Source organism: Tursiops truncatus, chromosome 1, assembly GCF_011762595.2.
Source record: "Tursiops truncatus isolate mTurTru1 chromosome 1, mTurTru1.mat.Y, whole genome shotgun sequence".
Classification (NCBI taxonomy): domain Eukaryota; kingdom Metazoa; phylum Chordata; class Mammalia; order Artiodactyla; family Delphinidae; genus Tursiops; species Tursiops truncatus.
In genome coordinates, this window is record NC_047034.1 from 72298686 (window position 1) to 72326654 (window position 27969).

At 58.7% G+C, this 27969-nt stretch overlaps 2 protein-coding genes across 4 annotated transcripts; one reads left to right on the plus strand and one right to left on the minus strand.

Annotated features, from left to right (window-relative positions):
* The first annotated feature begins 253 nt into the window (after positions 1–253).
* On the plus strand, positions 254–13158 carry DCST2 (DC-STAMP domain containing 2). The gene is given in 17 exon segments (XM_033857873.2): positions 254–521; positions 698–868; positions 1155–1256; positions 1497–1694; positions 2021–2086; positions 2578–2791; positions 2969–3126; positions 3864–4028; positions 5494–5661; positions 5792–5892; positions 6534–6664; positions 7994–8121; positions 8483–8576; positions 8682–8822; positions 11841–11863; positions 11866–11976; positions 11979–13158. Coding segments are annotated over 17 exon segments (2316 nt in total). The 3' UTR covers positions 12056–13158.
* ZBTB7B (zinc finger and BTB domain containing 7B) lies at positions 12078–27966 on the minus strand. Of its 3 annotated transcripts, XM_073806933.1 has the most exons (4): positions 27940–27966; positions 27681–27781; positions 14775–15943; positions 12078–14383 (listed from the first exon to the last, which is right to left on the minus strand). In XM_073806933.1, exons 3-4 carry the CDS (start codon positions 15935–15937, stop codon positions 13918–13920), a joined length of 1629 nt encoding a protein of 542 aa, XP_073663034.1. In that variant the 5' UTR covers positions 15938–15943; positions 27681–27781; positions 27940–27966; the 3' UTR covers positions 12078–13917. The 3 variants fall into 3 exon arrangements, with proteins under 3 accessions (XP_073663034.1, XP_033713771.1, XP_033713773.1); XM_033857880.2 differs by lacking the exon at positions 27940–27966 and having other exon boundaries at positions 27681–27831; XM_033857882.2 differs by lacking the exons at positions 27681–27781; positions 27940–27966 and adding an exon at positions 21578–22210.
* Between the last annotated feature and the right edge of the window lie 3 nt (positions 27967–27969).

A 27969-nucleotide genomic window follows, 5' to 3' on the forward strand; every position in this document is an offset into this window, starting at 1 on the left:
TGGACGAGAGGTTCTGCTTCTGTCTCCACCGCCTCACCCACAGCCTGTCTGGGGTCTGTGTCTTCGAATCCCTCTGCTGTGAAATGTGGAGATTAGAGACGTACCTATCCCTTTGCAACTGGATAAAGAATTCCAAGATACAGCAAAAGCCCTCCGGAACCTTAGAATTCGGTGAGAAATTCTAGGGCCTTTAAGAGCCACAGAACCTGGTGGGCGTCTCCTGGAGACAGGGAAACGTTTAGTCTCCGCAGCCATGCCCGAAGTCACGAAGGATGCTGTGCACCCCTTGGGGGCAGAGGAGCCGAGCGTGGCGCGGGCCGTGGTCCGCAGCACGGGGGGCTTTATCCTGGGCTTGTCCTTGGCCACAGCCTATGGGCTCCTGGAGCTGCTGGTGGAAGGGCACAGCCCCTGGGGCTGCCTGGTGGGCACCCTCACTTTGGCCGCCTTCCTTAGTCTGGGCATGGGATTCTCCCGCCAGGTCCGAGTCACCATCCTCCTGTTGCTGCCCCAGGCCTTCTCCAGTAAGCTTGGCACCCAGTGGAAGGGGTGGGCCCTGGGGCAGGGGCTGGGGCAGGAGGGATCTTGAGGGAGAGGGCGGTTGAGGGAAGTACTCTCAAGGCTTCTATAAGGCACTTGAATGGTATATGCCGCCATGTGTCAGGCTGGGGACCTGGTTCTGAGGGAGCTCTCTCCCCAGAGCAGGGCCGGACACTGCTATTGGTGGCTACCTTTGGGTTGGTATTGCAAGGGCCTTGTGCCAACACCCTGCGCAACTTCACCCGGGCCAGCGAGGCTGTGGCCTGTGGGGCAGAACTGGCCCTGAACCAGACCGCCGAAGTGCTGGAGAGGGCCAGGCAGCCCCTCGTCAGTAAGGCCGCCCATCTCCACGGACCCCCAAGTTCCCCCTCGTCCTGCACATTCTACAGTCCTCTGGCTTCATTCCTCTCCATTGGTCCTGGGCCCTAACCTCAAAGCACCCTGTTAGACCCCCTGACCCTCGCTCTCTGGCCTGCTCCACCGCCAGATGAACTATTTCCCAGCATCCAGGCTGCCCATTTCCCGAGTGGCAGGCCCCCTCCACTCCCTACTCCAGGGCAATGGTGAGAACAAGCCCCCAGAGGAGTTCCGACAGTACCCCTGCCCCCACCTCTCAGGTGCCCTGAACAAGATTAAAGCCATTGCCCAGAAGGCCAAGGAGGTGGCTGACCAGGTCCGAAAGTTCTTCCGGTCAATCATGGATGGCGTGAAGCACATAGGTCAGTACATTAACGTGTCTGTTTGTGGGGGGTCAAAATTCACCCAGTCTCCTCACCCTCACACCCCGTCCAGGACTTTTTGGGCCCCACCTGGGTGCTGACTAGTTCCCACTGGATATAGCACAGCCAGGCCCCTGACCATGAGCCTCTCCAGCTCTGGGTGCTGTCCTGGTGTTCCCCACCCACCCCCCGAGAAGGTGCTGCAGGACTCCTGGGTACCAGCCCCGCAGCCATCCCCAGCCAGGGCCCTGCGGAACGTGTGGTACTGGCTCCTGCACATCGGCGACGTGTGCAACTCGGAGCTGGGCAACCCTTACTTGAAGTGTGCTCGGGTCTTCGATGACGCCAAGGACAGCTGCATGCAGGTCATACCACAAGCCTACCACCTGTGTTTTGTGCTCATGCCCTTCAAGCTGATGCTCTGTGGACTTGCCAGTGGTGAGAGAGCCAGGGGCTTGCCGGCAGGATTGGGGGCCCGGCAAATGTAGGGGTCAGGTGGGAGGGTGGGCCCAGGGGCCCAATGGGGGGCAATAAATACGGGACCAATAAGGATGATGCGCCCTTTGTGGGATCGGGTGGGGGCAGATAGGGAGGAACCAATGTAGAGGGTGGGGTAATAAGGAGAAGCCAAAATGTTTTGAGCCAGTGTGGAGGCTAGAAGGAAGAGTGAAAAGTCAGGGGGCCCTGTGAGAGCAAGGTCCCTGGAGGTGGGAGAGGCAGGCTGTGTGTCTCTGCCCCTGCTGACACTCGGTCTTGGCTCTCAGTGGCCCAGGTTTTCTGCATCATCCCCGGGTACATCCAAACCTTCCTGCGCGAGAGCATCGTCACCCGTGAGTGATCCCCTCGTGGCCCTGCTGCATGCGGTGCTCCTGAGAGGTCTCCCTCCCTCCTCCCAGGATGTGCCAGCCCAGGAGTGCTCCCAGACCGTGAATGAAAATGCAGGAAAGGACCTCAAGAGGTTACCCAGGCCAGTGTCCATGCTGCACAGATTAGGAAATTGGGGCCCAGAGAAGAGGAGGTGCTTCCTCAAAGCCTGACTTGAGAGCGGGAGCTGGGGAGAGAAGCAGGGTCCCCTGCCCCCGCAGCAGGTCATTGAGATGTTCGTTGTGGAGATGTAAGGCTGGTGCTAGGCACACAGCGGCAGTGGCATAGACTGTGGAGACTTTGTCCCCTCCTCAGTCCACTGTAGGTCCCAACACTGAGGGTTCCCGGCCGGCCTGTGAGCCGTGGGACCCCTGGGCTGACCGGGCCCCCCCCGAGCGCAGCCCGACCCCGTCCTAACTCTCCTTGCTTGCCTCTCCCCTGGACCCGCGCACCTCAGCCGTGAGGAGGTTGATTAACCAGGTGCGTCACGAGTTCGAGTTCAACATGACAGCCACCCACCACTTCTCTGTGGATCTCAATGCCTCTCGGAGCCTGTCGCAGGTGGCTCTGGACCTCCACGAAGCTGTCAGCATGAAGCTGTACCGCGTCCGAGAGGCCGTGGCTCTGATGGGCTACACCACGCCTCTGCTGCTCGTGTTTCTCTACCTCCAGTGAGGGGATGGAAGACGGGTGTGAGGGCGGAGAGCTAGGGCTGCTGGGGGGCCAGCCCATGCCCATGGCATCCTGGGAGGCTGGAGTTTGGGGGCAGGGTTGGGGGCGGGGGCGGGTGCCCTGCCCTGGGGGGTCTGATCGGGGGGTGCTTAGGGGCCTCACGTGTGCCCCGCCAGAGCCCTGTGTTACCGGTACCGCTACCTGAACTGGGACAATTTTGACAACTTCTACATCACCAGCCGATTCCTGCACATGGATGCTGTCCGCTCCAAGGCGGGATTGCCCACGGTGCTGCCACTCAGTGCCCGTGAGGCCAGACACTACATCCAGCCGGGTGAGGGCCCTGAGGACCCGGAGACAGGGACCCTTAAGGGAGGCCAGGGATTCCCCCAACCCTACTGCCCTGCCCAAGAGTGCCATGCACGGGCCAGGCTCAGGGCGGGACAAGAGGTAGGGGAGACAGGCCAGAGCTGACGGAAATTTCCGGCTGGGGGGAGACACAACCCTGTCTTTGGGGAGCCCTCAGTCTGAAAGGGGAAAGTAGGGTCCCTCAGAGCACGCAGACAGAGAGAGAAGGGGAAGGTGATGCTTCTGGGAGCACCCTGGATGTCAGGACGGAGGGAAGGATGGGTAGGGAGTGGATATGGAGCAAGGGAAGTGAAGTTGGGGAGGCTTTTGGTGGGGGGCAGGGTGGCGAGCATGAAGTGTGCCTGTGCTGATATGGAGGTGATGCAGCTGGGCGGGGTGGGCAGTGCTGTCTGTGAAGTGGGGGGCCTGGTAAGGGTATCAAGGATGCCTCAGGAGAGAGGATTCCTAGAGACTGGAAATAGGCCACCAGACCCAGGTGGAGATGCTAGGCTCGCACCTCTAGCCACGGAGCCCCTGCCCACAAAGAGTGCTTCCCACCTTTGCCCAGGGGTCCTCACAGCTTCTACATCTTCCAGATGAGCAGACGGGCTCCAGCTTGATCAGGGGCAGGAGCCGCCTCCAGGAGGGAGATCTCTGTAGGAGCTGGGTTCTGGTGGGTGGGAAACAGGGGAGCGTCGTCCTGACCAGCTCTCCCCTACCCAGGCTCCCTCTTCTTGTCCCAGCGGGAGCAGATTTTCTACATCCTAGCAACCTTCCACCTAATCCGGCACCTCCTCCTCATTTTCCTCCTGGTCTTCTTGGACTATGCCACCTTCTGGGTCCTGGACCTGGCCCGGTACCAGCTGCAGGGGGAGATCGTGGCCCGCAGTGAGTGCCTGAACCTCCTTAGCTTCCTCAGTCCTGGGGGATTGCCTGAATGTCCCCATGTCACTCATACTTACCAGCCCCTGACATTGCCACTCCTCCAGCTCTATCCTCTGCCTGGTAAGCCCTGTGCCCAGTTCAAGATTATACCATAACAGAATAGCTAAAAACACAAGCTCTAAAGTCAGACTGGCCTGGGTTCAAATCTCAGTAGTGTCCTTTACCAGGTGGTGACCTTGAGCAACCTTGCTGAACCTCCCAGACCTTCAGTTTCCTCATCTGAACCATGACACAATCATGGTAGCAACCTCTCTGGGTGGCTCTAAGGAGTAAATGAGACCACATGTGCTAAGTGGCTGGTGGACCTTTGACTGAGTGTGTGCCACAAACCACAGAATAGAATTAATCTAATCCTGTATACCAGAGGCACAACAGAAAAAGTTAAAAAAAAAATACCCAGAACATGGGACTTCCCTGGTGGCACAGTGGTTGAGAGTCCACCTGCCAGCGCAGGGGACATGAGTTCGAGCCCTGGTCTGGGAAGATCCATATGCCGCAGAGCAACTAAGCCCGTGCGCCACAACTACTGAGCCTGCGCTCTAGAGCCCACAAGCCACAACTACTGAGCCCACATGCCACAACTACTGAAGTCCGCGCGCCTAGAGCCCGTGCTCCACAACAAAGAGAAGCCACTGCAATGAGAAACCCGCGCACCGCAACGAAGAGTAGCCCCCGCTCGCTGCAACTAGAGAAAGCCCACACGCAGCAACGAAGACCCAATGCAGCCAAAAAAAAAAAAAAAAAAAACCCCAAAATAATCCATAAAACACTTAGTTCAGTACCCGCTACACAGTCAATGCTGAGCAAATGCTTCTTTTTTTTTTAATTTTAATTTTTAATTTTATTGAAGTATAGTTGACTTACAATGTTGTGTTAATTTCTGCTGTACAGAAAAGTGATTCAGTTATACATAATATATATATTATTTTTCCTATTCTTTTCCATTATGGTTTATCCCAGGATATTGAATATAGTTCCCAGTGCTATACAGTAGGACCTTGTTTATCCATTCTATATATAATAGTTTGCATCTGCTAATCCCAAACTCCCAATCCTTTCCTCCCCCAGGCAAATGCTTTAAAATAAATGCTTCTGGGTGGTCACAGAGTCAGGGGATGGACTCACTCACCATTCAGGTCATTTCAAATCTGGTAGCCTGGGAAGGCAGACCAGGCACCAGTGCCAGCCAGCTCTGGACCATGGAGCCAGTCCCAGGTGCCAAGGGCTGATGTTAAGCCCCAGGGCACCATGAGGGTGCCTAGGATGTCCAAGGCCCCTGGCTGAGGGCCTGGGGGCCATCTCTATGCCCTGCACTGTCCACTCTCCACCCTCCAGAAAGTATGGCCTTTCCGGCATGGTGGAGTGGGCAGTTTCCAAGAGCATCCCTCACACAGTGTCTTGGTGCCAGGCCCTGTGCTAATATCCATAACTGTGGAAGGCACTGGCTCTACCGGGAAGATTTACCGCGACCTGGTGTCGGCATTTGATGTCCTGCAGCAAGGCAACATCACCGTCTTGTCCCAGCGCTGCCGCCTGCGTCCCTCAGAGCCCAACACCACTGGTTACATAGCCATCGGTACCCACACCCCTGAGGGCACTGGGGGAATAGACACCATTCCGGGAAGGAGGCACAGACTGCTGAGGGCGAGCACGGCTGGCACCTCGTGCCCTCCGGCAGTGGCTTACTGTGTCTGCTGTGCCCCCAGGTGTCATGTATGGCCTGTGCTTCTTCGTCACTCTGTTCGGCAGCTATGTCAGTCGCCTGCGGCGGGTCATCTGTGCCTCCTACTACCCATCCCGGGAGCAGGTGAGGGGTCCGCGGCCAGTTCCTGCCCCCCTCCCCAGGCTGCTAAGCTCATGGCTGTCTGTCTTGGTTTGGGGGAGTTAAGAGGCCTTCAGCAGCCCAGCTCTCTCTCCTCTGGTTGAACCCCAAAGCAAATGATCTGGACTGCAGATGGCAGAGATGGTGCCTCTTGGGGCAGGGCTTTCTGAGACAAAGCTTGCCTCCAAAGTTTTGTGAAAACCCTGGGGGGACAGGAGCCATGTTAACATGTTGAGGTGTGAATGGAAACTCACCATTTGTTTACTCATTTATGACTCACTGAGCATCTACCGTATGCCAGTTACCGTGCTGGCCTCAAGGATGCCAAGGTGAACCAGACACAGTCTTGAGGCAGGCCGGACAGTCTTTTAACCAGATGTTACAATGAAAAAAGTGTTTTTATTAAGGAATGAATAAAGTGCTATGGAAATCCAGAGGAGGGAATGGGTGAATCCACCTAGGGACGTCCCAAAGTCTTCCCCCAGGAAGGGGCATTGAGCCAAGCCTGGAGGGAGTCATAGGAGTTGGACAGAAGGCAAAGGTAGGGAGTGAGGTGGGAGCAGAGGGCATTCCAGGTAGAAGAAACAAGATCAAGGGGACCCCTTCCTTGACCTCCCCTCCGGCAGGAAAGGATCTCCTACCTCTACAATGTACTTCTGAGCCGCCGAACCAAGCTTTTGCCTGCCCTGCACCGATCGGTGAGGAGACGGGCAGCTGACCAGGGCCACATGAGTGTCCTCCAGGTGCTGGCCAGGCGGTGAGCCCACTGTCCTTCCTTATATGAAATGGGGTGAGAGGGGGTAGAAAAAGAGCTGGAGGTCACAATGGATCACTGTCCTTCCTAGGTGTCCAGAGGTTTGTTTGAAGACGGTGCTCATTCCATGGCATTCATGCATGAATGGATTGGGGATGAGAATTCTTAGGGGTGGGGAGTGAAAGGAGGAGGACAGGAAGCAGAGATGTTGTTGCTATAGTCAGAGGGATGGAGGTTTGCCTACAGGAAGCGCTACCCTTGGTTTGGAGGGTGGTGCTAGAGAAGACAAGTGTTAGTTATGCTGGCTGGGCTGGCCTGCTTTTCCTAAAAAATTAATTAATTTTAAAATTGAAATATAGTTGATTTACAATGTTGTGTTAATTTCTGCTGTATAGCAAAGTGATTCAGCCACACACACACATAAACTCTTTTTTAATGTATATTCTTTTCCTTTATGGTTTATCACAGGATATTGAATATAGTTCCCTGTGCTATACAGTAGGACCTGGTTGTTTATCCATTCTATATATAATAGTTTGCGTCTGCTAACCCCAAACTCCCACTCCAGCCCTCCCTCACCCTCCTCCCCTTCGGCAACCACATGTCTGTGAGTCTGTTTCTGTTTCATAAAAGTTCATTTGTGTCATATTTTAGATATCATGTATAAGCCATATCACATAGTATTTCTCTTTCTGACTTACTTCACTTAGTATGATAATATCTAAGTCCATCCATATTGCTGCAAATGGCATTATTTCATTCTTTTTTATGGCTGAGTAGTATTCCATTATATATATGTACCACATCTTCTTCATCCATTCATCTGTCCTTGGAAATTTAGGTTGTTTCCATGTCTTGGCTATTGTGAATAGTGCTGCTATGAACATAGAGGTGTATGTATCTTTTTAATTAATTAATTAATTTCTGGCTATATTGGGTCTTCATTGCTGCACACGGGCTTTCTCTAGTTGCGGCGAGTGGGGGTTACTCTTCGCTGCAGTGTGCGAGCTTCTCATTGCTGTGGCTTCTCTTGTTGTGGAGCAGGGGCTCTAGGCGCGCAGGCTTCAGTAGTTGTGGCTCGCAGGCTCAGTAGTTGTGGCTCGCGGGCTCTAGAGCACAGTCTCAGTAGTTGTGACACACCAGCTTTGTTGCTCCATGGCATGTGGGATCTTCCCAGACCAGGGCTCGAACCCATGTCCCCTGCATTGGCAGGCAGATTCTTAACCACTGCGCCACCAGGGAAGTCCCAGGGGTGTATGTATCTTTTTGAATTACATTTTTGTCTGGATATATTGGGCTGGCCTGCTTAGTGTCTGGGACCCCTCTCCTCAGGTGCTCCTGCCTGGCTCCGTTTATCAGCCACTCTAGGCAGCACCAGACCTACTGCCTGGGCTGCGGGCAGCCCCAGGATGAGGGGGACACAGAGAATTCGGTGTCCTGCAGTACCCCAGGCTGCCGAGGTGAGACTTCTGGGGAGTATGCCTCTCCCTTCTGGGACTCACCACATTTGCATATGACAATCAGCTGTTGTCCTTCTTTTATGGACTTCTCCTGTACCTCACCTTTTGTACCCCTCCCTTCATTACTATGCATGTCCTCATTTACACAGAACCCTCAGGTAGCTCATTTTCTCTGTGAGCCTTAATCCTCCGGTGCAAATAGAATTTATAGGCAAGTGGCGTTGCACCAACTCCCTAGTGTGCACCGCTCGATGAGGATGGTCCTCCCAAGGGTGGGGTCGGGGAGGCAAGGGCTGAAAGCTGGGGAGCACAGTGGTTGTGGGGGTACAAGTTTACCTCCTTTCCTCCGGGCCTCCTCCAGGTCTCTTCTGTCTCACCTGCTTCCGCCTCCTGGACAACACCTGCTCCGTGTGTGCATCTCCCCTCTCCTACCAGGGGGAGCTGGACCTGGAGCTGTGAGTCTCCAGTGACATGGGGTGGCCGGAGTCTGTGGGGGCAGTGGGAGCAGCCACCCCTCCCCCAGGACCTCTGTGGGCTACTGAGACGGGAGGCTTCTCCAGGGACTCCAGTGATGAGGACGGCCCCCGCCTATGGCTGGCGGCAGCTCGCAGAAAGGGTCCTGAGCAGGAGGCGTTACTGCAGCAATGGCTCCAAGAAACGCTGGGCAGGCCCCTCTTATCGGATTCCAGCTCCGAATTCAGGTGAGCAGAAAGCTGAAGGAGTTGGGGCCTGGGAGGCCTAAGATGTTCTGTCACATTTACCAAGGGCTTCTTGGGTGCCTGGTGCTCTGCTAGAGCTGGAGATGGAGATAAAGGGAGGGGAGGGAAGGGAGGCTTGCCCTGGAGGAGCCCACCAAATGATGGGGGAGAGTGACATCAAATAGATCAGTGACAAATGTGGAGAGCGCCCCGATCAAGGAGTGAAGCAGGCTCTGGGCAGCACAGAGGACAGAACAACCAATTTGGAATGGGGGGATATTAATGAAGGCTTCATAGAAGAAGTGAAAAAAGAGGTGGGTTTGGGGGCACCCCGGGGGTTTGTTAGGCTGAGGAGTGGAGGAGAGCATTCCAGGGCGAGGCTTTTGTGTGTGAGTTTGGAGAACGTGAGACACTTAGGAGGTGCGCGGGTGCTCCGGGGCGGGCGGAGCTAAGGGAGACGTGTATGTGTGGCCGGGTGGAGACTGCAGAGCATGCTGGGAGATGAGGCAGGAAGAGGTGGGAGAGGGCCTCACTTTGCCATCTGAAGATCCTCAGTCAGAGAGTGATATAATCATATTTGTCTTTTAGGACAGTAAGCTAAGGAGGCAGAATGGAGGCTGCGCAGGAACAGGGAGACCAGAGAGGAGGCTGTCTTATCTCAGGAAAAGTTGGTGATGGCCTCAGGATTGAGGTGCTGAGAATGACAGGGAGTTTATGCTTGGGACTGGGCGGTGTTAAGGCAAGAGGAGAAACAGGTTCTGCAGAAAGAGGAATGGCCCAGTTCGAGACCTTTGAGGTATCTGTAGGGAATCCAGCGGGAGATGCCCAGGGGACAGTTAGAAAAGGGCAGGGCTCTGGGCCAGAGGTGTCTTTTGGTGGGGGGGCGGGGGTGTTGACTTAGAGACTGTAAGAGAGAGGATGAGCTAGATCACCCTGGCAGAGGGCAGGGCAGGAGAGGAGGGGACAGGGACAGAACTCTGAGGGGCTCAATCACAAGCCAAGGAGGGGAGAGGCTCAGGAACAGTGCCAAGCATATCAGACGCTGTGAGATGATCAAGCAGGATGAAGCCTGAAGATTGGCCATTGAATCTGGCAGCTGAGAGATCCTTGGTGTGGCTTGTGGGAACATTTCTCATGGTGTGGGGAAGGCCAACACCAGTCTTAATGGGTTGAGGGGGGGTGACTGGTAGAGAAGACTCAGAAACAGAAATGGGGTATGCGGCTGTGTGTCACTGTTGCAAGAAGTCTGAGAATTCTTTTTCTTTTTAATATAACTGCTGTAGTTAAAAAAAAGGAAGCTTGATGGTAAAGAGGAGGGAGTTAGCTTCATAGAACAAAAGAGTAGCTTGGGGCTTCCCTGGTGGTGCAGTGGTTGAGAGTCCGCCTGCCGATGCAGGGGACGCGGGTTCGTGCCCCGGTCCGGGAAGATCCCACATGCCGCGGAGCGGCTGGGCCCGTGAGCCATGGCCGTTGAGCCTGTGCGTCCGGAGCCTGTGCGTCCGGAGCCTGTGCTCCGCAACGTGAGAGGCCCGCGTACCGCAAAAGAATAGCTTGAAGGGAACCTAAAGGATTTTTCTTTATCCAAGTATAGGGAGATTTGAGCATTTCAGAGGTGAAAAAGAGAGCGCTGAAGAGAGAGGGATGCCAGAGAGATGGGATCTAAGGCCAGGTGAACAGGGTGGCCTCAAATAGGAGCGGGCTCGCCTGCGGCAGGAGGGGAGAGGGTATGTCCCTCTGAGCAGAGCCGAGCCTGCTCCAGTCTGGTGGACTTGCTCTTCTCAGGGAGGGTGGGGGGCGGGGGTAGGAGGCAAGCACAGCTGCTAAGACAGCAAAGAAGGGGTCTGAGAGTGGAATAAAAGTTTCAAGGAGTGGGTGGTGGAGGCTGAAATATCTGCCTTGGGGACTGTGCAAAGGAGCCAGCGGGGGAGGTTAAGAGATTTCCAGGTAGCATTACAGGCTCAGATGAAGTTGAAAACCATAACGTGTAATGACCGACTCCAGCGCGCTTGGTTATGCGGTTTTTTTCGAGCAAATGTGGTAGCCATGAACAGGATTCCAGGGTTGAAGGTTTTTTCTGGGCAGGTCAGGAGGATAAGATGGGGAGAGAATTGGGGTGTCTTTAGTCAAGAGTGTCTGAGATGACTGACTTTGGGGAAGAGAAGGTACTGAGACCCCAGGGGGCAGTCCTAGGTCTATGTCTCGACGGGGGTGTTAGAGCAGAGGCCAGGAGGGACACTGAGGATGGGCCACGCCTGGGAAGAATTCGGGGATAAATGAAGAGAGTGGCCAAGGTTGAGGGTGAGGTCCGAGTGGGAGCAGAGGTGAAGGTCATTATGGCCAAGGAGGTTGAGGGCTGAAAGGCCAGAGTGTTGGAAGAGTCCGCCCACTAGTGAGGAGGCAGCTGGGCCTCGCCAACAGCCCAAGTCTGGTACCAGCACCCTGGATGGGTGTGGCAGGGTGTCTGCGAGGCCTGGGGAGAGCCGCAGCCCAGGGGTGTAGCTGCCATGGCAGCTAGGGGCTTTGCAGTATGCCACAGGCCTGCCGAGTTTGAGAAAGGCAAGCAACCTCCACTCGGGAGGACTGCAAAGAAAACTCTCCGGTGGTCACATTCCAGGGCGAATGGGGCACTGGAAGTAGTAATGAGTTGAGGGGTTGAAGGGGAAGCAAAGTTTTATTTTTAGAGGTTCCAGAGGGCTCAGTGAAGTTAAAAGCTGGGTCGCCAGAGAGGATAGCTTGAGCCTTGAGCAGCTATTATTCCCAAGGTCACTGCTGGTTCTGCCCTTACTACTCACATGACCTTGGGCAAATCGCTGCCCACTCATCTCTCAGCCTAAAATCAGAAGCTATCTACAGCCATGAGCTGGTTTGCCTTGTGGGGGGGTGGGGGGCCTGTGAGAGCAGCAGTGGCTGGTAGATAACAGAAGCCAAATCTGAACAGATGGGGCAGGGGCAGGAGGCAGGAATGCACCTGTGAAAACAGAATGTTGGTGACTGGGCCACCCGCCTTCCTCTCCTCGCTAGTGACCTGGATGAGGAAAAGGGGCCTTGAAGAGGAGGCACAGGTAGCAGCGCCCACGTGAGGCCCAGTCCATCAGCATACCCATGCCCCCTCAGCCCTCCTGACCACCTCAGAAATCCTCTGCCCCCAAAGCAGCCCCTTCCCTGCTTCAGAACCCCAGTCCCTCTGTCTCTCATTTCCCTCTCCTCCCCATCCCTCCCACCTATCTCCAAAATAAAGAAACCAAAGGTGGACACAAGTGTGAATCTTAAATTATTATTTCTTCCTGTCACTTACACCCGAGGTGGGGGGGCAGGGCAAGGGGAGGGGAACAGGAGAGGGGGGATTGCCTCCCCCCCACCCCGTAAGGCACTGAGTGGAGAAGCCGCAAGGGGGGAGGGGGGAGGCCACATTGTCCTCACTCCCTGGGGCTAGGCCCCAGGTCTCCTCAGCCCTGGACTCTCCCATCACCTGAAATGCTAAGATGAGGCCCAGGGCAACCCGACCTCCCCCTACCCCAATATATTACATCATCACTTTTTAAATAGATACAAGGACTGGTCCCGCTACCCCCTCCCTGTGACCCCCCCCCACTATTGGGGGTACCTGGGCAGCTGTGCAAATGGGCATGGGGGTGCATGGGGGGAGAGGGAGAGCACCGGGCCCCTGAACCTGCCCCGTTTAAGGAAGGGGAAGAGCCGCCAGGCCAGGGAGGGGAAATAGTGCAAGGCAGAGCCCAGGCAGAATGGGGTCCAGCACCCAGCGAGGAAGGTGGGGAGGAGATACCCCCACCCCCAGCAGAATTGGGTAGTTAAAAATCTGAAACTAGATTTCAACAAGACCAACAGAAAAGGCTATGTACAGACCGGGGGTGGATTCAATCCTAAGGGTAGAGTGAGGGGATTACTCTCCCCGACCCAAAAGGAAGCCCGGCTGGCAAGGGTCTGGGGAAAGGATCCCTTTCCCACAGGTCCGCAGCCCACCTTCCTTGCGGCCAAGCAAGAAGCTATTTGCCCCGGCCTTGGCAAGGGGGCGCCGCTCACCAGCTGGGGTGGTGGAGGTTGAGAGAAGACGGCTCGCTGGAAGTGGCCGCCAGGGGCGCTCGCCCGCGCAGGGCACGGCCGCCAGATGGCGCCGGCTCGCCCGTTCTCCGCAAGGCTGCCCCCAACCCCTCACCCTGTCCCACACCCTGCACCGCGCCAGTCCGGGGGCGGCGTGAGTCAGGGGCGGCAGCAGTGTCGGCGGCTCCGGCTTGCACCTGGGCGGGGAGGAGGAGAAGAGGGTAGGCCACCGCCCGGCCCGCCCTGCCCTCTGGCCCCGGGGAGGGAGCGGCGGGAACAAGACATTCCCTGCCCAGCGACTCGGGAGGGGAGGGGAGGGGAGGAGAACCAGCAGCAGCTCCCGTAGTTGGGCGGGGCCCCTCCCGCTGCCCCCAGGGGCGGGCGAACCAATCAGGCCACCCCGCCCCCTTCTCCAGGACCCCATGACTCAGCGCTGGGAGCAGGGCGGAGGGGGACTAGGATGGCTCCTTCCTTACAGGCCCAGTCCCCCAGTCTTTCAAGCTTCTACCTTGCTTTCCCCCACTTACCCTTCCTTTGCCGCCCCCCTTTGCATAATTCACTGCCAGGAAAAGGGAACAGAAACCAGGAAGGAGGGGTCTCGAAAGGGAGGGGCAGTCCTTCACCCCCTTACACAGCCAAAACCCCAAGGGGCATGGGGGCAGGGCAAGGCTTTGGTCCCAAGCCCCCCACCCCCTAGAAACCCGCATAGCCGAAGAGGGACCCCACAAATCAGAAATACATTATTGCTTCTACTCCCCAGGAGCAGCTGGGGACAGGGACCCCACCTTTACAATGGAGCTGTAAATATATACATGATATCGTATGTATCACTCCTTGGGAGAGCACCCCAATCTGGGGAGCCTCTGCCCCAAAACCTTCTCAGCTTGGAACTGGAATGAGAGCTCTGAGGGAAGGGCCCAATTTCCGATGCCAGGGAGGCTCAGTGCCCGGACCCCAGCGCCGTCTCTGCTGCACACTCCCGCTGCTCAGCATGGGCGTCCCGGCCCCGTGCTGCTCCAGCTCGGCCACTCGTCCCTCTTTAAGAGGACTCCATGGCACCTTCAGCCTGAGGTGTGGTGGGTGCCCCCTCCTCCTCATCGTCATCAGGGGGCCCCGGGGTGGAGACTGGGGGCCCAGTAGGGGCTGGCTCCTCCCAGAATCGAGCCAGAGAGAGTCGGAAGTTGTCCAAGTGGCCATTGGAGAGGTCGAGGCCAGCAGGGGTCGGGGTGGCGGCAGAGGGCGGGGGGTAGTGAGGGGGCGCATCGTCCTTGCGGCGCCGCCGGGTGCGCACCTCCAGGCAGTTCTGGCCTTTGAGGTGGCGCTGCAAGTGGTCCTCCTTGGCGAAAGCCTTGTGGCACAGGTGGCACTCATAGGGCCGGTCCCCTGTGTGCAGGTGCATGTGGTTCTTGAGGTCATAGCTGTGCAGGAAGCGGGCTGGGCAGTGCGAGCATGAGTAGGGGCGCTCTCCTGTGTGCTTCCTCATGTGGATCTTCAGCTTGTCATTCCTGGCACAGGCAAGGGGGAGGGGCAAGGAAATGGTTCAGGATGCGATCCCTGGGTCATCCTGGCCGCGTTCCCAGGCCTCGTCCCACTCCCGTCCCCCACCATTCGTTTCCCTATGACTGCCCCAGGAGACCCTTGCTGACGTGCCTGCAGCTTAACTGGGCCCGGCCACCACCCACTCTGCCTCCAGCACAGCCACATCTTTCATGCCCCAGACCTACCTCCCTTGACTTTCTTTCTCCTGGCCTCCCTAATCTGGTCTCTCTCCTCACCCTGGGCATCACCACCCCAGTCCCTCCAGGATCACCTGCCTCCATACCTCGGGTCTCATAATCCCTTCCTCCCTCCCCCTCGACATGGCCCCTGCTGCAACCCTTCCCCGCTGGTGCTCACCGGGTGAAACGGACACCGCAGACTTCACAGGCGAAGGGCTTCTCACCAGTATGGGTCCTCATGTGGCGTGGCAGTTTGCCAGCCCCGTGGATAATCTTGTGGCAGACCGGGCACTCCTGGGGCATCTGGGAGCGGCGTTTGCGCACTAGCTTGTCCTGGCCATCTAGGCCTGGTGCCAGGGTGTCCTGGTGTAGGGAACTCAGGTAGGCCATCAGGTCAGGATCGATGGCATCCTCATCTGAGCCCAGCTCCTCTGGGGACAGCGGGGGCCCGCCACCCTGCGCCAGCCCATAGGCCGGGGGATATGCCAGCTCCTCCTCTTCTTCCTCACCCTCATAGGCCTCATAGCTCAGGGGCCCCTCATGGGGTGAGGCAGTCCCTGTGGGAGGGCTGTAGCTGTCCCCCAGCCTACTGCCCCCGCTGCTGCCCACTCTGCCTGCCGCCTCCTCCTCCTCCTCGTAGGTCAAGGGATGGGTGGGCACTGTGGGCACTTCAGGCACTAGGTGGTTTGCCCGGGCCCCCTTGGTCTGCAGGAAAGCTTTTCGTGGCTTGCGGCTGCGGCGGGCGACAGGCCGAGGGGGCGGCGGCAGCGGCGGTGGGAGGGGCACCTGTGGAGGGCTGTCTTCACCGTTGGGAACTCCCGAGGCTGAAGCTGTGGCTGTGGCGAAGGCCTCCAGGTACTGGCGAGCTCGCTCACAGTCGTCCTCGTCAGGGCTGGGAGCTTCTAGTCCGCTCCCCTGCAGAATCTCCATGCAGGCAGCGATGACACACGGGATCTCCAGCAGCCGCGCAGCCTGGAGCACTGCCGGCATGTTGGCGCTGCTGGTGGTCAGTGTGGCTGTATAGGCAAACTCGAGCAGGGCACCCAGTGCCTCCGGCCCCACAAAGTCCAGCTCACACACGCCGGCCCCTGCTCCCCCGGCAGCCACCCCGCCGCCCCCAGCGCTCAGGACCGCCCCGCCACCACCCTCAGTGAAGAGCTTCTTGAAGTAGTGGCTGCAGGCAGCCAGCACAGCCCGGTGGGTGCGGTATTCAAGGCCCTGTGTCCGGATGGTGAGGTCACATAGGTGGCCCAGCTGGCGCTGCTCATTGAGGCAGCTCAGGAGCTCACTGCTGTGGTCTGGGAATGGAATCCCGATCAGGTCGTCCTCGGGGCTCCCCATCTTCTCCTGCAGAGTCAAGTAGAGAGGGAGGTTAAGAGCGCTCAGGCCTGCAAGGTGGTCCAGGGAAGGGATATATACCAACGTTGGCCAGGTGACTGCAGACTACTTAGACGGTCTTCTAAGTACTTTACACCCACTTCATCTTCCACAACCTTCTAAAGTAACAGTTATCATTCATTTCACAGACAGGAACCTGAGGTGCAGACAGGTGAAGCAACTTTCTATGTTAAGTGCAGAAGAGGTTCAAAGCCAGGCGATGGGCCCAGAGTCCGTGTTCCTAAGCACTGTGCACTGTTCTGCCTCTGTGAGAGCAGGAGCCCTGCCTTTCTGGCCTTTCCTAGAGACCCGTCTGCTTCACGGGTCTGCCCCATTCCCCATCCCTTTGGAAGAAGCACTGGACTGGGAGAAAGGATGCCTGGGTTCTGGTTCAGGCTTCATGAAGAATTGGCTGAAGGACTCTGGGTGGCTGGGACACAGCCAGCCTCAGTCATCTGAAAAGTGGGGTAACAGTCTTTGTGATGGAACCTCCTCTCAGCCCAGAGAGAGGCCAATGAGAGAGTTCAGATTCACATTGCGCCAAGGACTGTTCAAGGCAAGGTCAGGTGCTTTAACTTATGTTATCTCCCTAAAGCATTTGGTGTACAGTAAAACACTATGCAAACCTGAGAGGTGGCTTCCCAGCACCCTCCTCCTCCTCCTTCCCCACCCACTAAAAGTTCATCTCCCCTTCTAGATCCCCCCTTCTAGAGGCCAAAAGGGAAACACAGCTCCCAGCATCCCTCCCCCCACATCCTCCCCTCCCCCATGGGGCCAAGGAGCAGCCACCCTTTGCTGGGGTGTCGCTGGCTGGCGCGGGTGCTTCCTGCCCCGCACCGATAAGCATCGTCCCCGCCCCCTCTCCCACTGCCAATAGGCCAAGTTCCAGTCCCACCCCTCCCCCACTGGGCTACCACCACCACCTCTCCCTCCCCATTCCCATCCAGTCAGGAGAGTCCCCCCTCTCCAGAGGACCATCTTTCACCCTCTATGCTTTCCCCTCCAAGGCAGAGCCACAGAAGGTGCAGAGCTGCCAGCAATCCCGAGGCTGGTGGAGGGGAGGGGAGGGGTAGTAGAGGGAGTCTGGCCTGGAAGTGGGGAGATCTGCTTTAAGTCCTGGCTCTGCTACTATCTTTTTTTTAACCATACCATTAATATTTATTTATTATTATTTTTAAACATCTTTATAAGTATTCTGCTGCTATCTTGCTGAACGACCTTGGGCAAGTCATTTCTCTCTGTGCTTCAATTTCCTCACTGTACAAGGAGGGGCTGGGAATGGATGCCCCATGGGCTCAGCCCTTCAGCCCTGACATTTGGTGGGTCTGGAGCAACTGGAGACAGAGTTGGGGCCTGGAAAGAGCTGGGCTCGGGAGTCATCCAGGCTTGAGTTTGAATCCTCCGTCTGCGGCTGATTAGCTCTGTGACCTTAAACAAGTGATTTAATCTCTGGACCTCTTTCCTCATCTCTAATATGGGATCATTCCACCTGACTCCTAGGGCTGTGGTGAAGGTTAAATGAGACCGTGGGTGGCACAATGCCTTAACACACACAGTAGGGGCTCAATAAATGTTCTGGCCTTGGCAAGGAGAAACAAGGCCTCACCTAGAGGCAGATTCCACTACACAGGTGGTGTCTGCTGGGAAACAAGTCTGTCTCCCTCCCTCAAATCACCCCAGGAAGTCAGGTTACTACTAGCTACATGACCTTGGACCAGTCACTTCCTTTCCTGAGGAGACCTGTTTCCTCATCTGTAAAATTAAAGACTGACCTAGATGATCCTTAGGGCAAGTCCCACTGACATTTTGTCAGTGTCTTCTCTGCCACTCCCAACAGCTGCTCAGTGTTGGCCATTGATGGGGAAGATTTTGGGAGGGGGGGTTGGAGGAGTCAAGGGCTACAGGTTTCCTCTTGAGGACACAAGAACTGCATTGTTTCTGCCTGCCTCCCTGTCCCAGCACCAGAACGCCTGCGCGGAAGCCATGAGTGAGCAGCACCCATGTGGCTCATAAGCCACAGCCAGACACCCTTAGACAGCCCACCCCTTCCCACCTTAAGTCCCCAGATCACTTCTCTCCCTAGGGGCCAAGCAGTCTGGGAGCACTCCCAGTTTCCTTTGGTTCCCCTACCTGTACTTTACAAATAGTACAAGAGGCAAATGGCCCCAGGACTTAGAAACAAACAAAATCGGGTGGGCAGCAGCAGTGGCCACTCAAGCAGCAGTGGGCTCCCTCCTGGGCCCAAGCAAATCCTGTCCCTCCTGAGGGGGATGGGTGGGGCTGTCCTCGATGTCCATTGGCCCGGGGCTGGGCACCCGCAGGCACGTGGCTAACCCCATCCCTCTCCCTCCTTCCCTCCACACCCCACCCATTCCCGCTGCTAAGCCCGCCTCCCTTCTCCCACCCCAGGGCCGTCTCCGAGGCAACTTGGTGTGGCGGGTGCGCTGATTGGCTGACCCCGCTGTCAGGTCACAGGCTCTGGCTGGTTCACGATGCAACTCACTCAGGCCTGGCTCGGGCAGGGGTGGGTGTTTAACCCCTTGGGCCTAACCCTGTGGCCACGAGGTACCAATGAAGGAAGGGAGAGGCAGAGGACACACGTGGGAAGGGGAGGTGTTCACATGGTTCTCTAGCTTCTGGGAAACTCCCCTAGCCCTTACCCAGGGCTCTGGCACCCATGCTAACTTAGGTGCCACCTGGAACTAGGCTGATGCCAACCAGGCCAAGGGGATACTCCTAGCCCCATCATCTGGGAGGGGCTGCTGGGGTGGAGGCTTCCCCCTTCTTTCTTCCAGGGTGGGGCACTGGTGCCAGGATGCCCACCCCACCTTGGGCACCCTTCCCACCTCTGTATCCCAGAGGGCCCAGCCCCCCGACGCCCATAAGTGTCCCCACCCAGCCTGGCATGCCCCCTCTTGCTAAGACCTTGTGGGCATGGGCGTGTGTGGTGGCTGGGGGGGCAGCTGTGCCAGGGAGCCAGGCAAGGTCTGTTTGGTCTGTTTGCCTGGTAGGGGGAAGAACTGGGGGCCCCACCCCATCTCTCCCCACTTTCCCGCCACCCCCCAGGCTCCCCTCACTGTCAGGCCTGCTAGACCGGCCAAGCCGGTGGGCAGCTCTCTTGAAACTGGGCCCTGAGTCAAGCTTGCCCCATCTTTGGTGGGGGGAAGACTTTGGGGTTAGAAAGGTGGGAGGGGGCAAAGGGGGGAGCCCCTATCACCTACCCCTCAGTGCCCAAGGGCACCTGCCAAGGTGTGTCCACCACCAAGAAACCAAAAGGTAGAGGGCACTGGCCCTGGCATGGGAAGGAAAAGGAGGCTGGAACTCTTTCCAGGTGCTGACCTCCGGCAGTGTCCAGTGCAGGGCTGGGGGCACCAGGGCCAACACTGCCGGCTCGAGCCAGCTGAAGAGCTGGGATATGAGGCACTGAACGGGGCAGCTGAATAAAGCTGGCCCCCCTTCCCCACACCCTGGGGATTAGGGGAGTAAGGCTTAGTGTGGGGGGCAGCAGGCGGAAACAGGATTAGCGGCGGAGAAAATAGATATGGGCCTGAGACACAGGCACACAGAGCCACCCCTCCCCAAGCCTGGAGGCCCCCACCTCTGGGCTCTGCCGGAGAGCCTGAGAGGGACCTGGCCAGTCCTCTCCAGGTGTAGCAACGTGGGGTGAGGGAGGTTGAGGACCAGGCTGTGACACCTCCTGCCAGGGTGATGGAGAGGCCTGGCACTCTTCCCACCTTAGCCGGCCACCCTTCCCCCTTACTTCTTTCTCCTTTCTGCCCCCCTCCAACCCCCACCCCAACTCCAGCCTCAGGTTCTCTTCCTGTTTTTTTGGAGCTAAGTTTGCACGAAGCCAGGGCTTTGGCCTGTGGCTGGACCAGGGGGGTGGGGAAATAGGACAGCCAGTCCAAAGTCCTCAGGGACCCAGGAATCCTAGTTCCCCAGCTTCTCTCACCCCTTCTTAGGGCCTCTGAGGCCCAGGGGCTGAAGCCATCTGGCCTGCCCAGTTGGGAAGTCAGGGTGAGGGGTTGAGGTGAATCCCCTTGAGGATTGGAATGGCTTTGAAGGAGAGGCCCTTGGCCCAGGGGTGCCCTAGGCATTTATGGAGCCCTTCCCTCTCCACCCCAGCCCCTCCAAGCTAGTACATGCCTTCCCCATCCCCCATAGGCCGCTTCCCCCTCCTAACCTCACCACCCCCAGCACTCACACTTCCTGGGGGCCGAGGCGGGGAAGAGAGACCGCAAGCCACGAAGGGGGAAGGAGGCAAGGGGAGTTGGCTGCTTCCCGGTGCCGTGGGGGTTAAGCCTCTCCTCCCTCAAAATCCCCAATTCCTGGTGCTTCAGCTCCTGACAGGAGGGAGACCTCAGTGTCCCCCCACATTTTCTTTCCATGACAACTGCCCTAGTCCACAGCCGCTCAGGCCGCATCAGGGTAAATCTGAGGGAGATAAAAGATGGCGGAGGAAGGAATGGGGGCAACTCCGTCTTCCCCAGCCTTCCCCTCTTGTCCTTTGGGAACGAGGCCCTCTCCACTCTTGGCCCCTTTTCTTGGCCTCTTCCTGTCCCCTTACCGCCTTCTCGGACCCTTGTCTCCCCTCTCCGCGACTCATCCTTTGCTTTCCTTCCTTCAGCCCTTGCGAGGCTCCCGCTTCCTCTCTACCGCGTCTATGTCCGTAGGCCTCCGAGGAATCATCCCTACCTCTCCTTTCTTTTCCCTTTTGGTTCTATCGCTCAAGCCTCCTCACTTCCTCCATTTCATCTTGCTCTGAGCATCCCTTCTCTTCTCCCCAGGCAGGCGCAGTGTGGAGAGGGGCAGAGGAATTAAATCAAGATGCCAGGCCTGCCCTCCAAGGCCTGGTCTTGCCATGAGATGGTCACATGTAAGGTACCCACGGCCCCATTTTGGATGAAGCACAGGGCCAAAATTTGGGGGACAGTTTGGGAAGATGGGAGGGGGTGGTACAGTGAGAGCGGATGTCGGGTGGGGTGAGGGGGACAGCCTAGGCCTCTCTGCCCGTCAGAATTTCCAGCCCTGGAGCTGCTGGACTTTCCCCAGAGGCTGCCCACCCTAGGTCAGGCAACTGTGCACTTGGACAGACCCTGGTCATCAGGGTTCCCAGCGGGGGTCTGCCGGAGCAGTGCCAGATACCCTTAGGGCCTGAGGAGACCACACAGGGTGCCAGGGTCTGCCCTGTGCCCACCCCCTCCCCCCAGTCTAGCGTCTCCGGCTGGGTAACCGAGCCGGCTGGTAACCCCACACCCGCCAAGCCGCCAGCAGAAACCTGAGCCCCCCAGCCCCAGAGGACACCCCGGCCCGATCCCCGGAGCCCGGCTCCCTGCCAGCCTGTCCAACCTCCTGTCCTGGCCCAGCAACCCCTCGGCTCCCGTAGGCCCCTTCTTCTGCTCTCCTGTCCTCCTGGGTCCCCCAGACACAGAAGCTTCCCCACGCTCCAGCTCCTCAGCCCCTCAGTTCCTAAACTGCCCCCTGTGAAGTTCAGACACCCTCTTCCTAGCCTGTTTTTCAGTCCCTCTCTGACCCTTGGCCAATTCTAGGCCTCCAAGCCTCCCCTGGGGCCTGATCTCCCAAGCCAGAGTGTGGCCTACTCACCTGAACGCTGAGGGGCCTTGCCGGCAAGTCCTCTTGGCCCCTGGGGGGAGCAGGTTGGGAGGGGTGGGGGAGGGCCGGGCTGGGGGGGAGGTAGGGTGGCTGTTCCCCGCTCCAGCTCCCTCCTTCAAAGGGGCCGCCCACGACTTGGCCCAGCCCCTCCCCCCTACAGCCTTAACCCTCTGGGTGCTGTCCCCCCTCCCCCCAGATGGAGGGAGGGGTTACCAGAGGCCTGGCAGCGTGGGAGAGGGCCTAGAGTCTCTGCCTGTGGTGCCCGAAGCCCCAGCTGTATCCACCCTGGCCCGTCCTCTCTCAGTCCTAAAAGGGGAAAAAAGTGAGCAGTAGGAAAGGTAGGAGCTGGGACAGTCCAGGAGGACAGAGGTGAGGAGGAGCAATGGGAGAGGCTGCTGGAGGTGGGACCAGGAGAAGGAAGAAGGGAAGGGAGGGGAGGGGACAGGAGGCAGCAGTGGCCAGAAGCGGGAGGAGGGGAACCCTGGACAGGCAGTGCCAGGGGTGACAGGTGCCTAGGTCCCAGCCCCTCAGGGCATATGGTATAATAGGGGAACACAGGGAGGCCCTCCAGACCCCAGTATGTCCCTCAGCACCCCTGGGAGCTGGCCGAATTCTCCCCACTCTGTACTGGGCTGGGGCCCTCAGGGGCTGGGCAAGGCAGCACCCCGCCCTCCCCATGCCTCACCCCAAACCCACTCACATACCACAGTTCCTTGCCCGGGCACCAGCCACTGCCAACCAGGCCAGGGGGCAGCACTTGTGCCAGCCCCCAATGGCCAGGAGGATCAGGGGGACAGAGCTGGCCTGAGGGGGGTGGACAGATGGGGGGAGCTGTGGGCACCGAAAGAGGAAGGAGCCGGGAGGGGGCATCTGCTGGGAAGCGGCTAGCCCCACCCCTTGCGTAAGCTGCTGCCACCCTGGCTGGTTGGGTGGGACCCGCCTGGGCCTGAGGGGTAACTCAGGAGGGCTCTGAGCCCAGAGATGGGTGGGCCACAAAGTTCCACTTAAACAGCTTCTGGGGTCTCTTATTCCTGGAACGAGGCATGCCCTAGGTCCCCCAGACACTAGGCCATCCCAAGTCCTACTGGGCTGGGAGGGGCCACCACAGAAATGCCCCCTAAAATATCCCCTCCCCTTTCCCCCCAACAGCTGCTGGCTCAATGCCGCTGGCCTGCTGCCCCTCACCAGCTCCCGGCCCGGTTGGCACCTACCCACCAGGATGCTGGCAGTCCTGCCCTCCTCTCCCTCCTACCCCCCTGGCTCCCAGCGCCCCATGCCAACTGTGGGCCTCGGGTGGGGGAGGGTCACCCCTGTGCCTTGGTGCCAGCTAGGCGGGCCCAGGCCCTTAGGTCCTACAGATAAGGCACAAGACCCTGTTCTCAAGCCATCTCCTCAAGAGGCAGCGCACGGGTTAGGGCCTACACAAAGAGAGCCCAGGGGGCTATGGCCAGCTTGATGAGCAGTTATTGAAGGCTCTACTCCCCAAGGTGGGGGCCAGTGTCTCTCCCTGCCACCAGGCGCCAGCCTCCCGGCATTCCCCCTGCCCAAGCATTTGCTTGGGCACCAAAGTCCCTGATATTCCTGAGTGCCCCAGTGCCTGCAGCCTGTGAGGGAGTGGGGCGGGGCTGCTCTCTGCCCTTTGATCCCCATAAAGGGAGGGAACCAGCCTAGGGGGCAGAGGGCAGGGAGGGAGTTCATGGGGCCTCTCCGTTTCACCCGTGCCAGGGGCAGCAGGGCAGGGTGTGGGCATCTCTTGGGTGGGGCCCTCAGGTGAGAATGGGTAGCATGTCTCAGCAGGGGGGATGGACATCAATCATGGGTACATGGTGTCATGTGGGAACAAGATGGTGAGGACAAGGTGGGGGGATGCAGAGGGTCCCCACATTCCAAATCATCCCAGTCCGCTTTTAGCCCCATCCAGAAAAATTTCCAGACTTAACCAAACTGAGAGATCAAGGAGGACTACAACTCCCAGTATGCACCACAATTGCTTTGCATGTACCTTGGGAGCTGTAGTTCCCTTGAGAAGCCCAGTGCTCTCCTCTTCCCCAGAGCCTTGCTGATGGGGTGGGGAGGGCAGAGCAGAGGACTTGGCTATGAATCTCCAAGGGGACTGTGTTTAGAAGAGGTACAAGGCAGGAGGTCCATGGTGGGGGGAGAGGACCCCCTCCCAGGCAAAGGGGGAGGAAAGGAGGAAGGAAGGAGGAGAGGATGTCTGTTGAAAGGGGCATATGGGTGGGGAGGAGTTGGGGGGAGTGGTGGAAACAGGAAGGAAACTGAAGCCAGAGACATGAGGTCGAAAGCAAGGGCCTGGTGGAGCCCCACTCCGAGGCTCAGCAAGGACTGGGAAGTCATTTCCCCCTGCTGGGCCTCGGCACCATTCTGGTGGTCTGGGGAGGCATAAGAGGAATTAGTGATGTCAAGTCACTGTAGACTGGTGTGTTTGCGGGGGTCACTGGCTCCATTTGCCTGCCACCAGCCCTCTTTTGTCCAGGGCACCCCAACTCCCGGATCTGGCATGGGTATCTGCTGGCTGGAGAGCTCTGAAAGCTGACTAGGTTCTAGGATGCTAGCAGGAAGAGGAAGGGGTTGGGGGAGGTTAGGGCCAGGCCTGATGGGTATGGTGGAAGGAGACATGTATGGGGTTAGGCCCAGGTGTGAGGTCAAGGAATTGTGCTGGCAAATGAGGATGCCATCCTCTAGGGCTGAGGCCATAGCAACTGGGAGGCCTCAGTGAAGAGAGGGCTAAGATGCCAAGGAAGGCCACCAGCCTCCCACCCATCCCAGGCTGTGGGACAGAATGAAGAAGGCAGCCCTTTCCAGTGTCCCTGTGGAATTTGCTAAAGGTAGCTTTTCCCCTTGTGCCAGGCAGCCTGTGAACATTAACGGTGGCAACTCAGGGGACCAGATGGCAGCTGGGTGCCTTTTCTTAGTGGGGGTGGAGGTCAGAAGTGGGCAGAGGCTCTGCTTCCAGGCCACTTTCCCTGGGCTCCCCAAGGTTCTGGGACAGATGCTTATAGGCCCCAGCCAAGACTCTTGCCAAGACCTGGGTCTGGCTGGGTGGTGGGTCATTCTTGCCTCTCCAAGGCCTTTGATGGTGGGCAACAGTAGCTCTTACCCCTTCCCCCCAGTCCCCCAGGCCCGCCTTGGCGCCTGGCCGCCTGTGTGTTGGCAGGACTGGTGGAGGGGGGGGCGGCGAGGCAACTTCAAACTGTCCGGGCAAAACGTCAAGTTTACTCACGAGTTTACTCAGCAGAAGGAGGGGGAAGAGGCCAGGGCAGGCACACCCCATGCCAGGGTCCTATCCGTCTGCTTTTCCCCACCTTCCTCCCCCACCCTCCTCTTCAGTCCTAGGCCAAAACAGGCATAGGCCCCAAGGCCTGGTGGCAGGGCAGTCTTAACTCTCGGAAGGTCAGGGAACCAAGCAGGCTGGAGGCAGGAAGCCCTGAAGCAGGCCCAGAGGCTTCTATCAGAGGGCAGTGCCCTGCCTGGAGCCCATTCACTACCCGTCTTGGGACCTCGGCCTTAGGCCAGAACTGGGTCTCTTAGCCACCAAGAAGGGGGCAGTACCAGGCCAGGCCTCCTCCATCTGACCAGTCCCCTGGGCAGTGGCTTCTGACCCCAAATGCCCAGTACTAGGCTGTGCCTCAGGCAGCATGATGCCATCTGGGCAGCCATAGGATCAGGGGCTGGTTCTCTAGGCCTTGACTTGGAATGAGGGGCCAGCACCCTATCTGACCTACTTCCCTTTCCTCCCCACCTGCTTTCATTCTCTGCTTTTCTCCCCCAGCCTTCACTGTCCCCACCCCAGAGGCGCTCCGCCCCCCATGCCCGCTGGGCCCCCTCCCCCACCCTTCCCCAGGGTGCCAAGTGCAAGCACACAAAGGGCCCGATGGTGCATTGTTAGCCCAGCCCCCGCTGCCCGCCTCGCCCTCCCGGGGCAGGCACTAGGCCAAGGAGGAGCTGGGGGCCCTGGGTGCCAGGGGGCACCATGGGGAAGGGGGAAGAGGTCAGCACCTGTCTCCCAGTCCCTGGGGTCCATGTCAGCCAGAGCTGAGCAGTGATGAGAGTACCCCATTAGAGCAGGCCTCTCTCCTTGACACCTGAGCCTAGAGGGCACTGCTTTCTTTCTTCCCCAGAGCCCCCTTCGGGTTGTATTAACCCCTTCTTGACCCCTGTGCTAAGGTTGGGGGGTGTGGTACCCAAGGGAGGGGACAGTGTCTGGGGGTGCCAGCAGGCTGTGTGGTGCTCACAGCAACCATGTAACAGAGGCACGCTGGGGGAGCCGGGGTCCCGAGGGCCAGGGACAGGAGGCAATGACAGAGATTTCTTCTTGTTTCATCAGCTGCTCCAGGGGAGCCCCCTGCCCTTGTCCCCAGTCACCACTGAGGAGGAACACTAAATGTTACCCAAACTCAGTCACAAATATGTCCCTCTCCAGCCCAGCACAACACTCCATATGCCCACTGTCCCCTCCCAACCTGATGCCCACTCCATGCCAGCTCTCCCAGCAGTGCCAGGAGGGTACAGGGGTGACCAAACCAGTTGGTGTGTGTGGGGGGAGCAGGAGGCAACCCCATAATCATCCAGGCTCACCCCCCTATACACATGCACCCTCAGGAAACAGAGTTCCCATCCTGGTTTAACCCCTCACCGCCCAATCTGGCTCCCCCTGCCCCTTGATAAACTGTCTCCCTCCTCCAGGAATAAGTTGGGGGAAGGCGGAATAGCTGCGCTGACTCATTCCCATTCTCAGCTGCAGCTAGGGGTCTCCAAGGCACTCGGGTGGGGGTCAATTCAAGAACGCCCTCCACCTGGCCCGGAAGCCAGGACAGCCTGCTGGTCTCCCCCTCTCCCCAGCACCCACTTCCGGTGTCCCAAACTAGGTCAGCAGCGCTCGTTTCCTGTGGGTCAGCTAGCACCCGCGCCTCTGCCCCTCCCCTGCTCCGGACCCAGACTCCCCGCCCCCCGCCCCCCAGGGCGCCCCGAGGTCTCACCACGTCTCAGCCGCCCTTTGATACGTGGGGGTTGTGCGGGGCGGGGGGCAGGGGACCCGCCCTCTCTCCAAACACTAGCAGGGCCGGGGCGCCTGGGCAGGCACGTGTCCGGGCACAACCCGCTGCCCACGCCGCCCCCCCACTCCCGGCCCCCCCTCGCTCTGGCCGGGACACGTCGCTCTCTTACTTGGGGTGGGGTGGGAGGAGAGAGAGAAAGCTGGAAATTGAAAGCAGCGCCCCCCACCCCTTTGAATGGCAGCCCTCTACCAGCGGCGCTCAGAGTAGGTTCTACAACAACACAGTAGCGACCCCCACTCCGGGTAGGGGCAGGTGCGCCGGCGCCTGTTGGGGGACGGGTAATAGGTAGAATTCTTCCCAGTCGCCCACCCTCGCTCTTGGGCTCTGGGGGCCGGAGCTGGCTTTGAAAAGGTGGCGGCGGTACTGGAGCCTGAACGAAGAGAGTGGGATTGAGGGGAGGCGGAGAGAGGGGTCGTTCTATATTCGCTCGGAGGTTGTCGCTGAGTCCCACTACCAGCGAGAGAGCGCGACTCTGGAAGCGCAAGAAACCGAATAGTCCAGCCGGTAACTTTCCCCCAAGCCGCGGCTCCTCCTGTGCTCCCCCCACCCCCCATGCAACTGGCCCGGGTCCAACCCACCGCGCCAGGGGGCGCGGAGTTGGGGGGGGAGCGTTGTCCTAGTTAGAATCCGTCAGCGTTTCCATTCCCTCTACTCGGACGGGTCGGGGGTCTCCCCCTAAAGTCACGAAGGAGACTGGGGGAGCGCTCAGCGCCGCCTCACCCTCTCTCCATCCCGGAGCCGCCAGTCTGTCTGATCCCAGAAGTGAAGAGAAAGTTTCTGGGGACCCTCCGCCCTGGGTTGGGGGCGGCTGTAGTTCCTTCTCTACCTTTCCTCCCAGTTAAAATCAATTCCAAAGACCCGGAGTGTTGGGAAGGCACAGGGAAGGGGAGTGGTGGGAATCTGGTCTGCGTGCGTGTGTGTATGTGGGGGGGTCCCACTTACAGGACGGACGAAGGACACTGCAGCAGTCTCGAGTATGGGGGACCTCTAGCCAGGAGACAAAAGTGGGGTACACTCACCTCTCTGCCTTTGGGTCCGCTGGCTGGAGCTGCTGAGGCTCCGGGTGTGGGGAGAAGCGCGTCCCCCGCCAGGCCCGGGGGCTTGGGGCCCTGCTCCGGTCCTGGTCAGAAGGCCGCGGTCAGTGGCTCGCCGCTCTCTGCTGGGGGGCTCCTCCTCCGCAGCCCTCTGCCTCCTCCTGCCGCCCGCCCCCCCCTCGGCCGCCGAGAACCGTACATTCACCTGGCTCCCACCCGCCCCCCCCCTCAGGGCCCGCCTCACCTGTCCTGCTGTCTCACCTGTCCTCCTGCT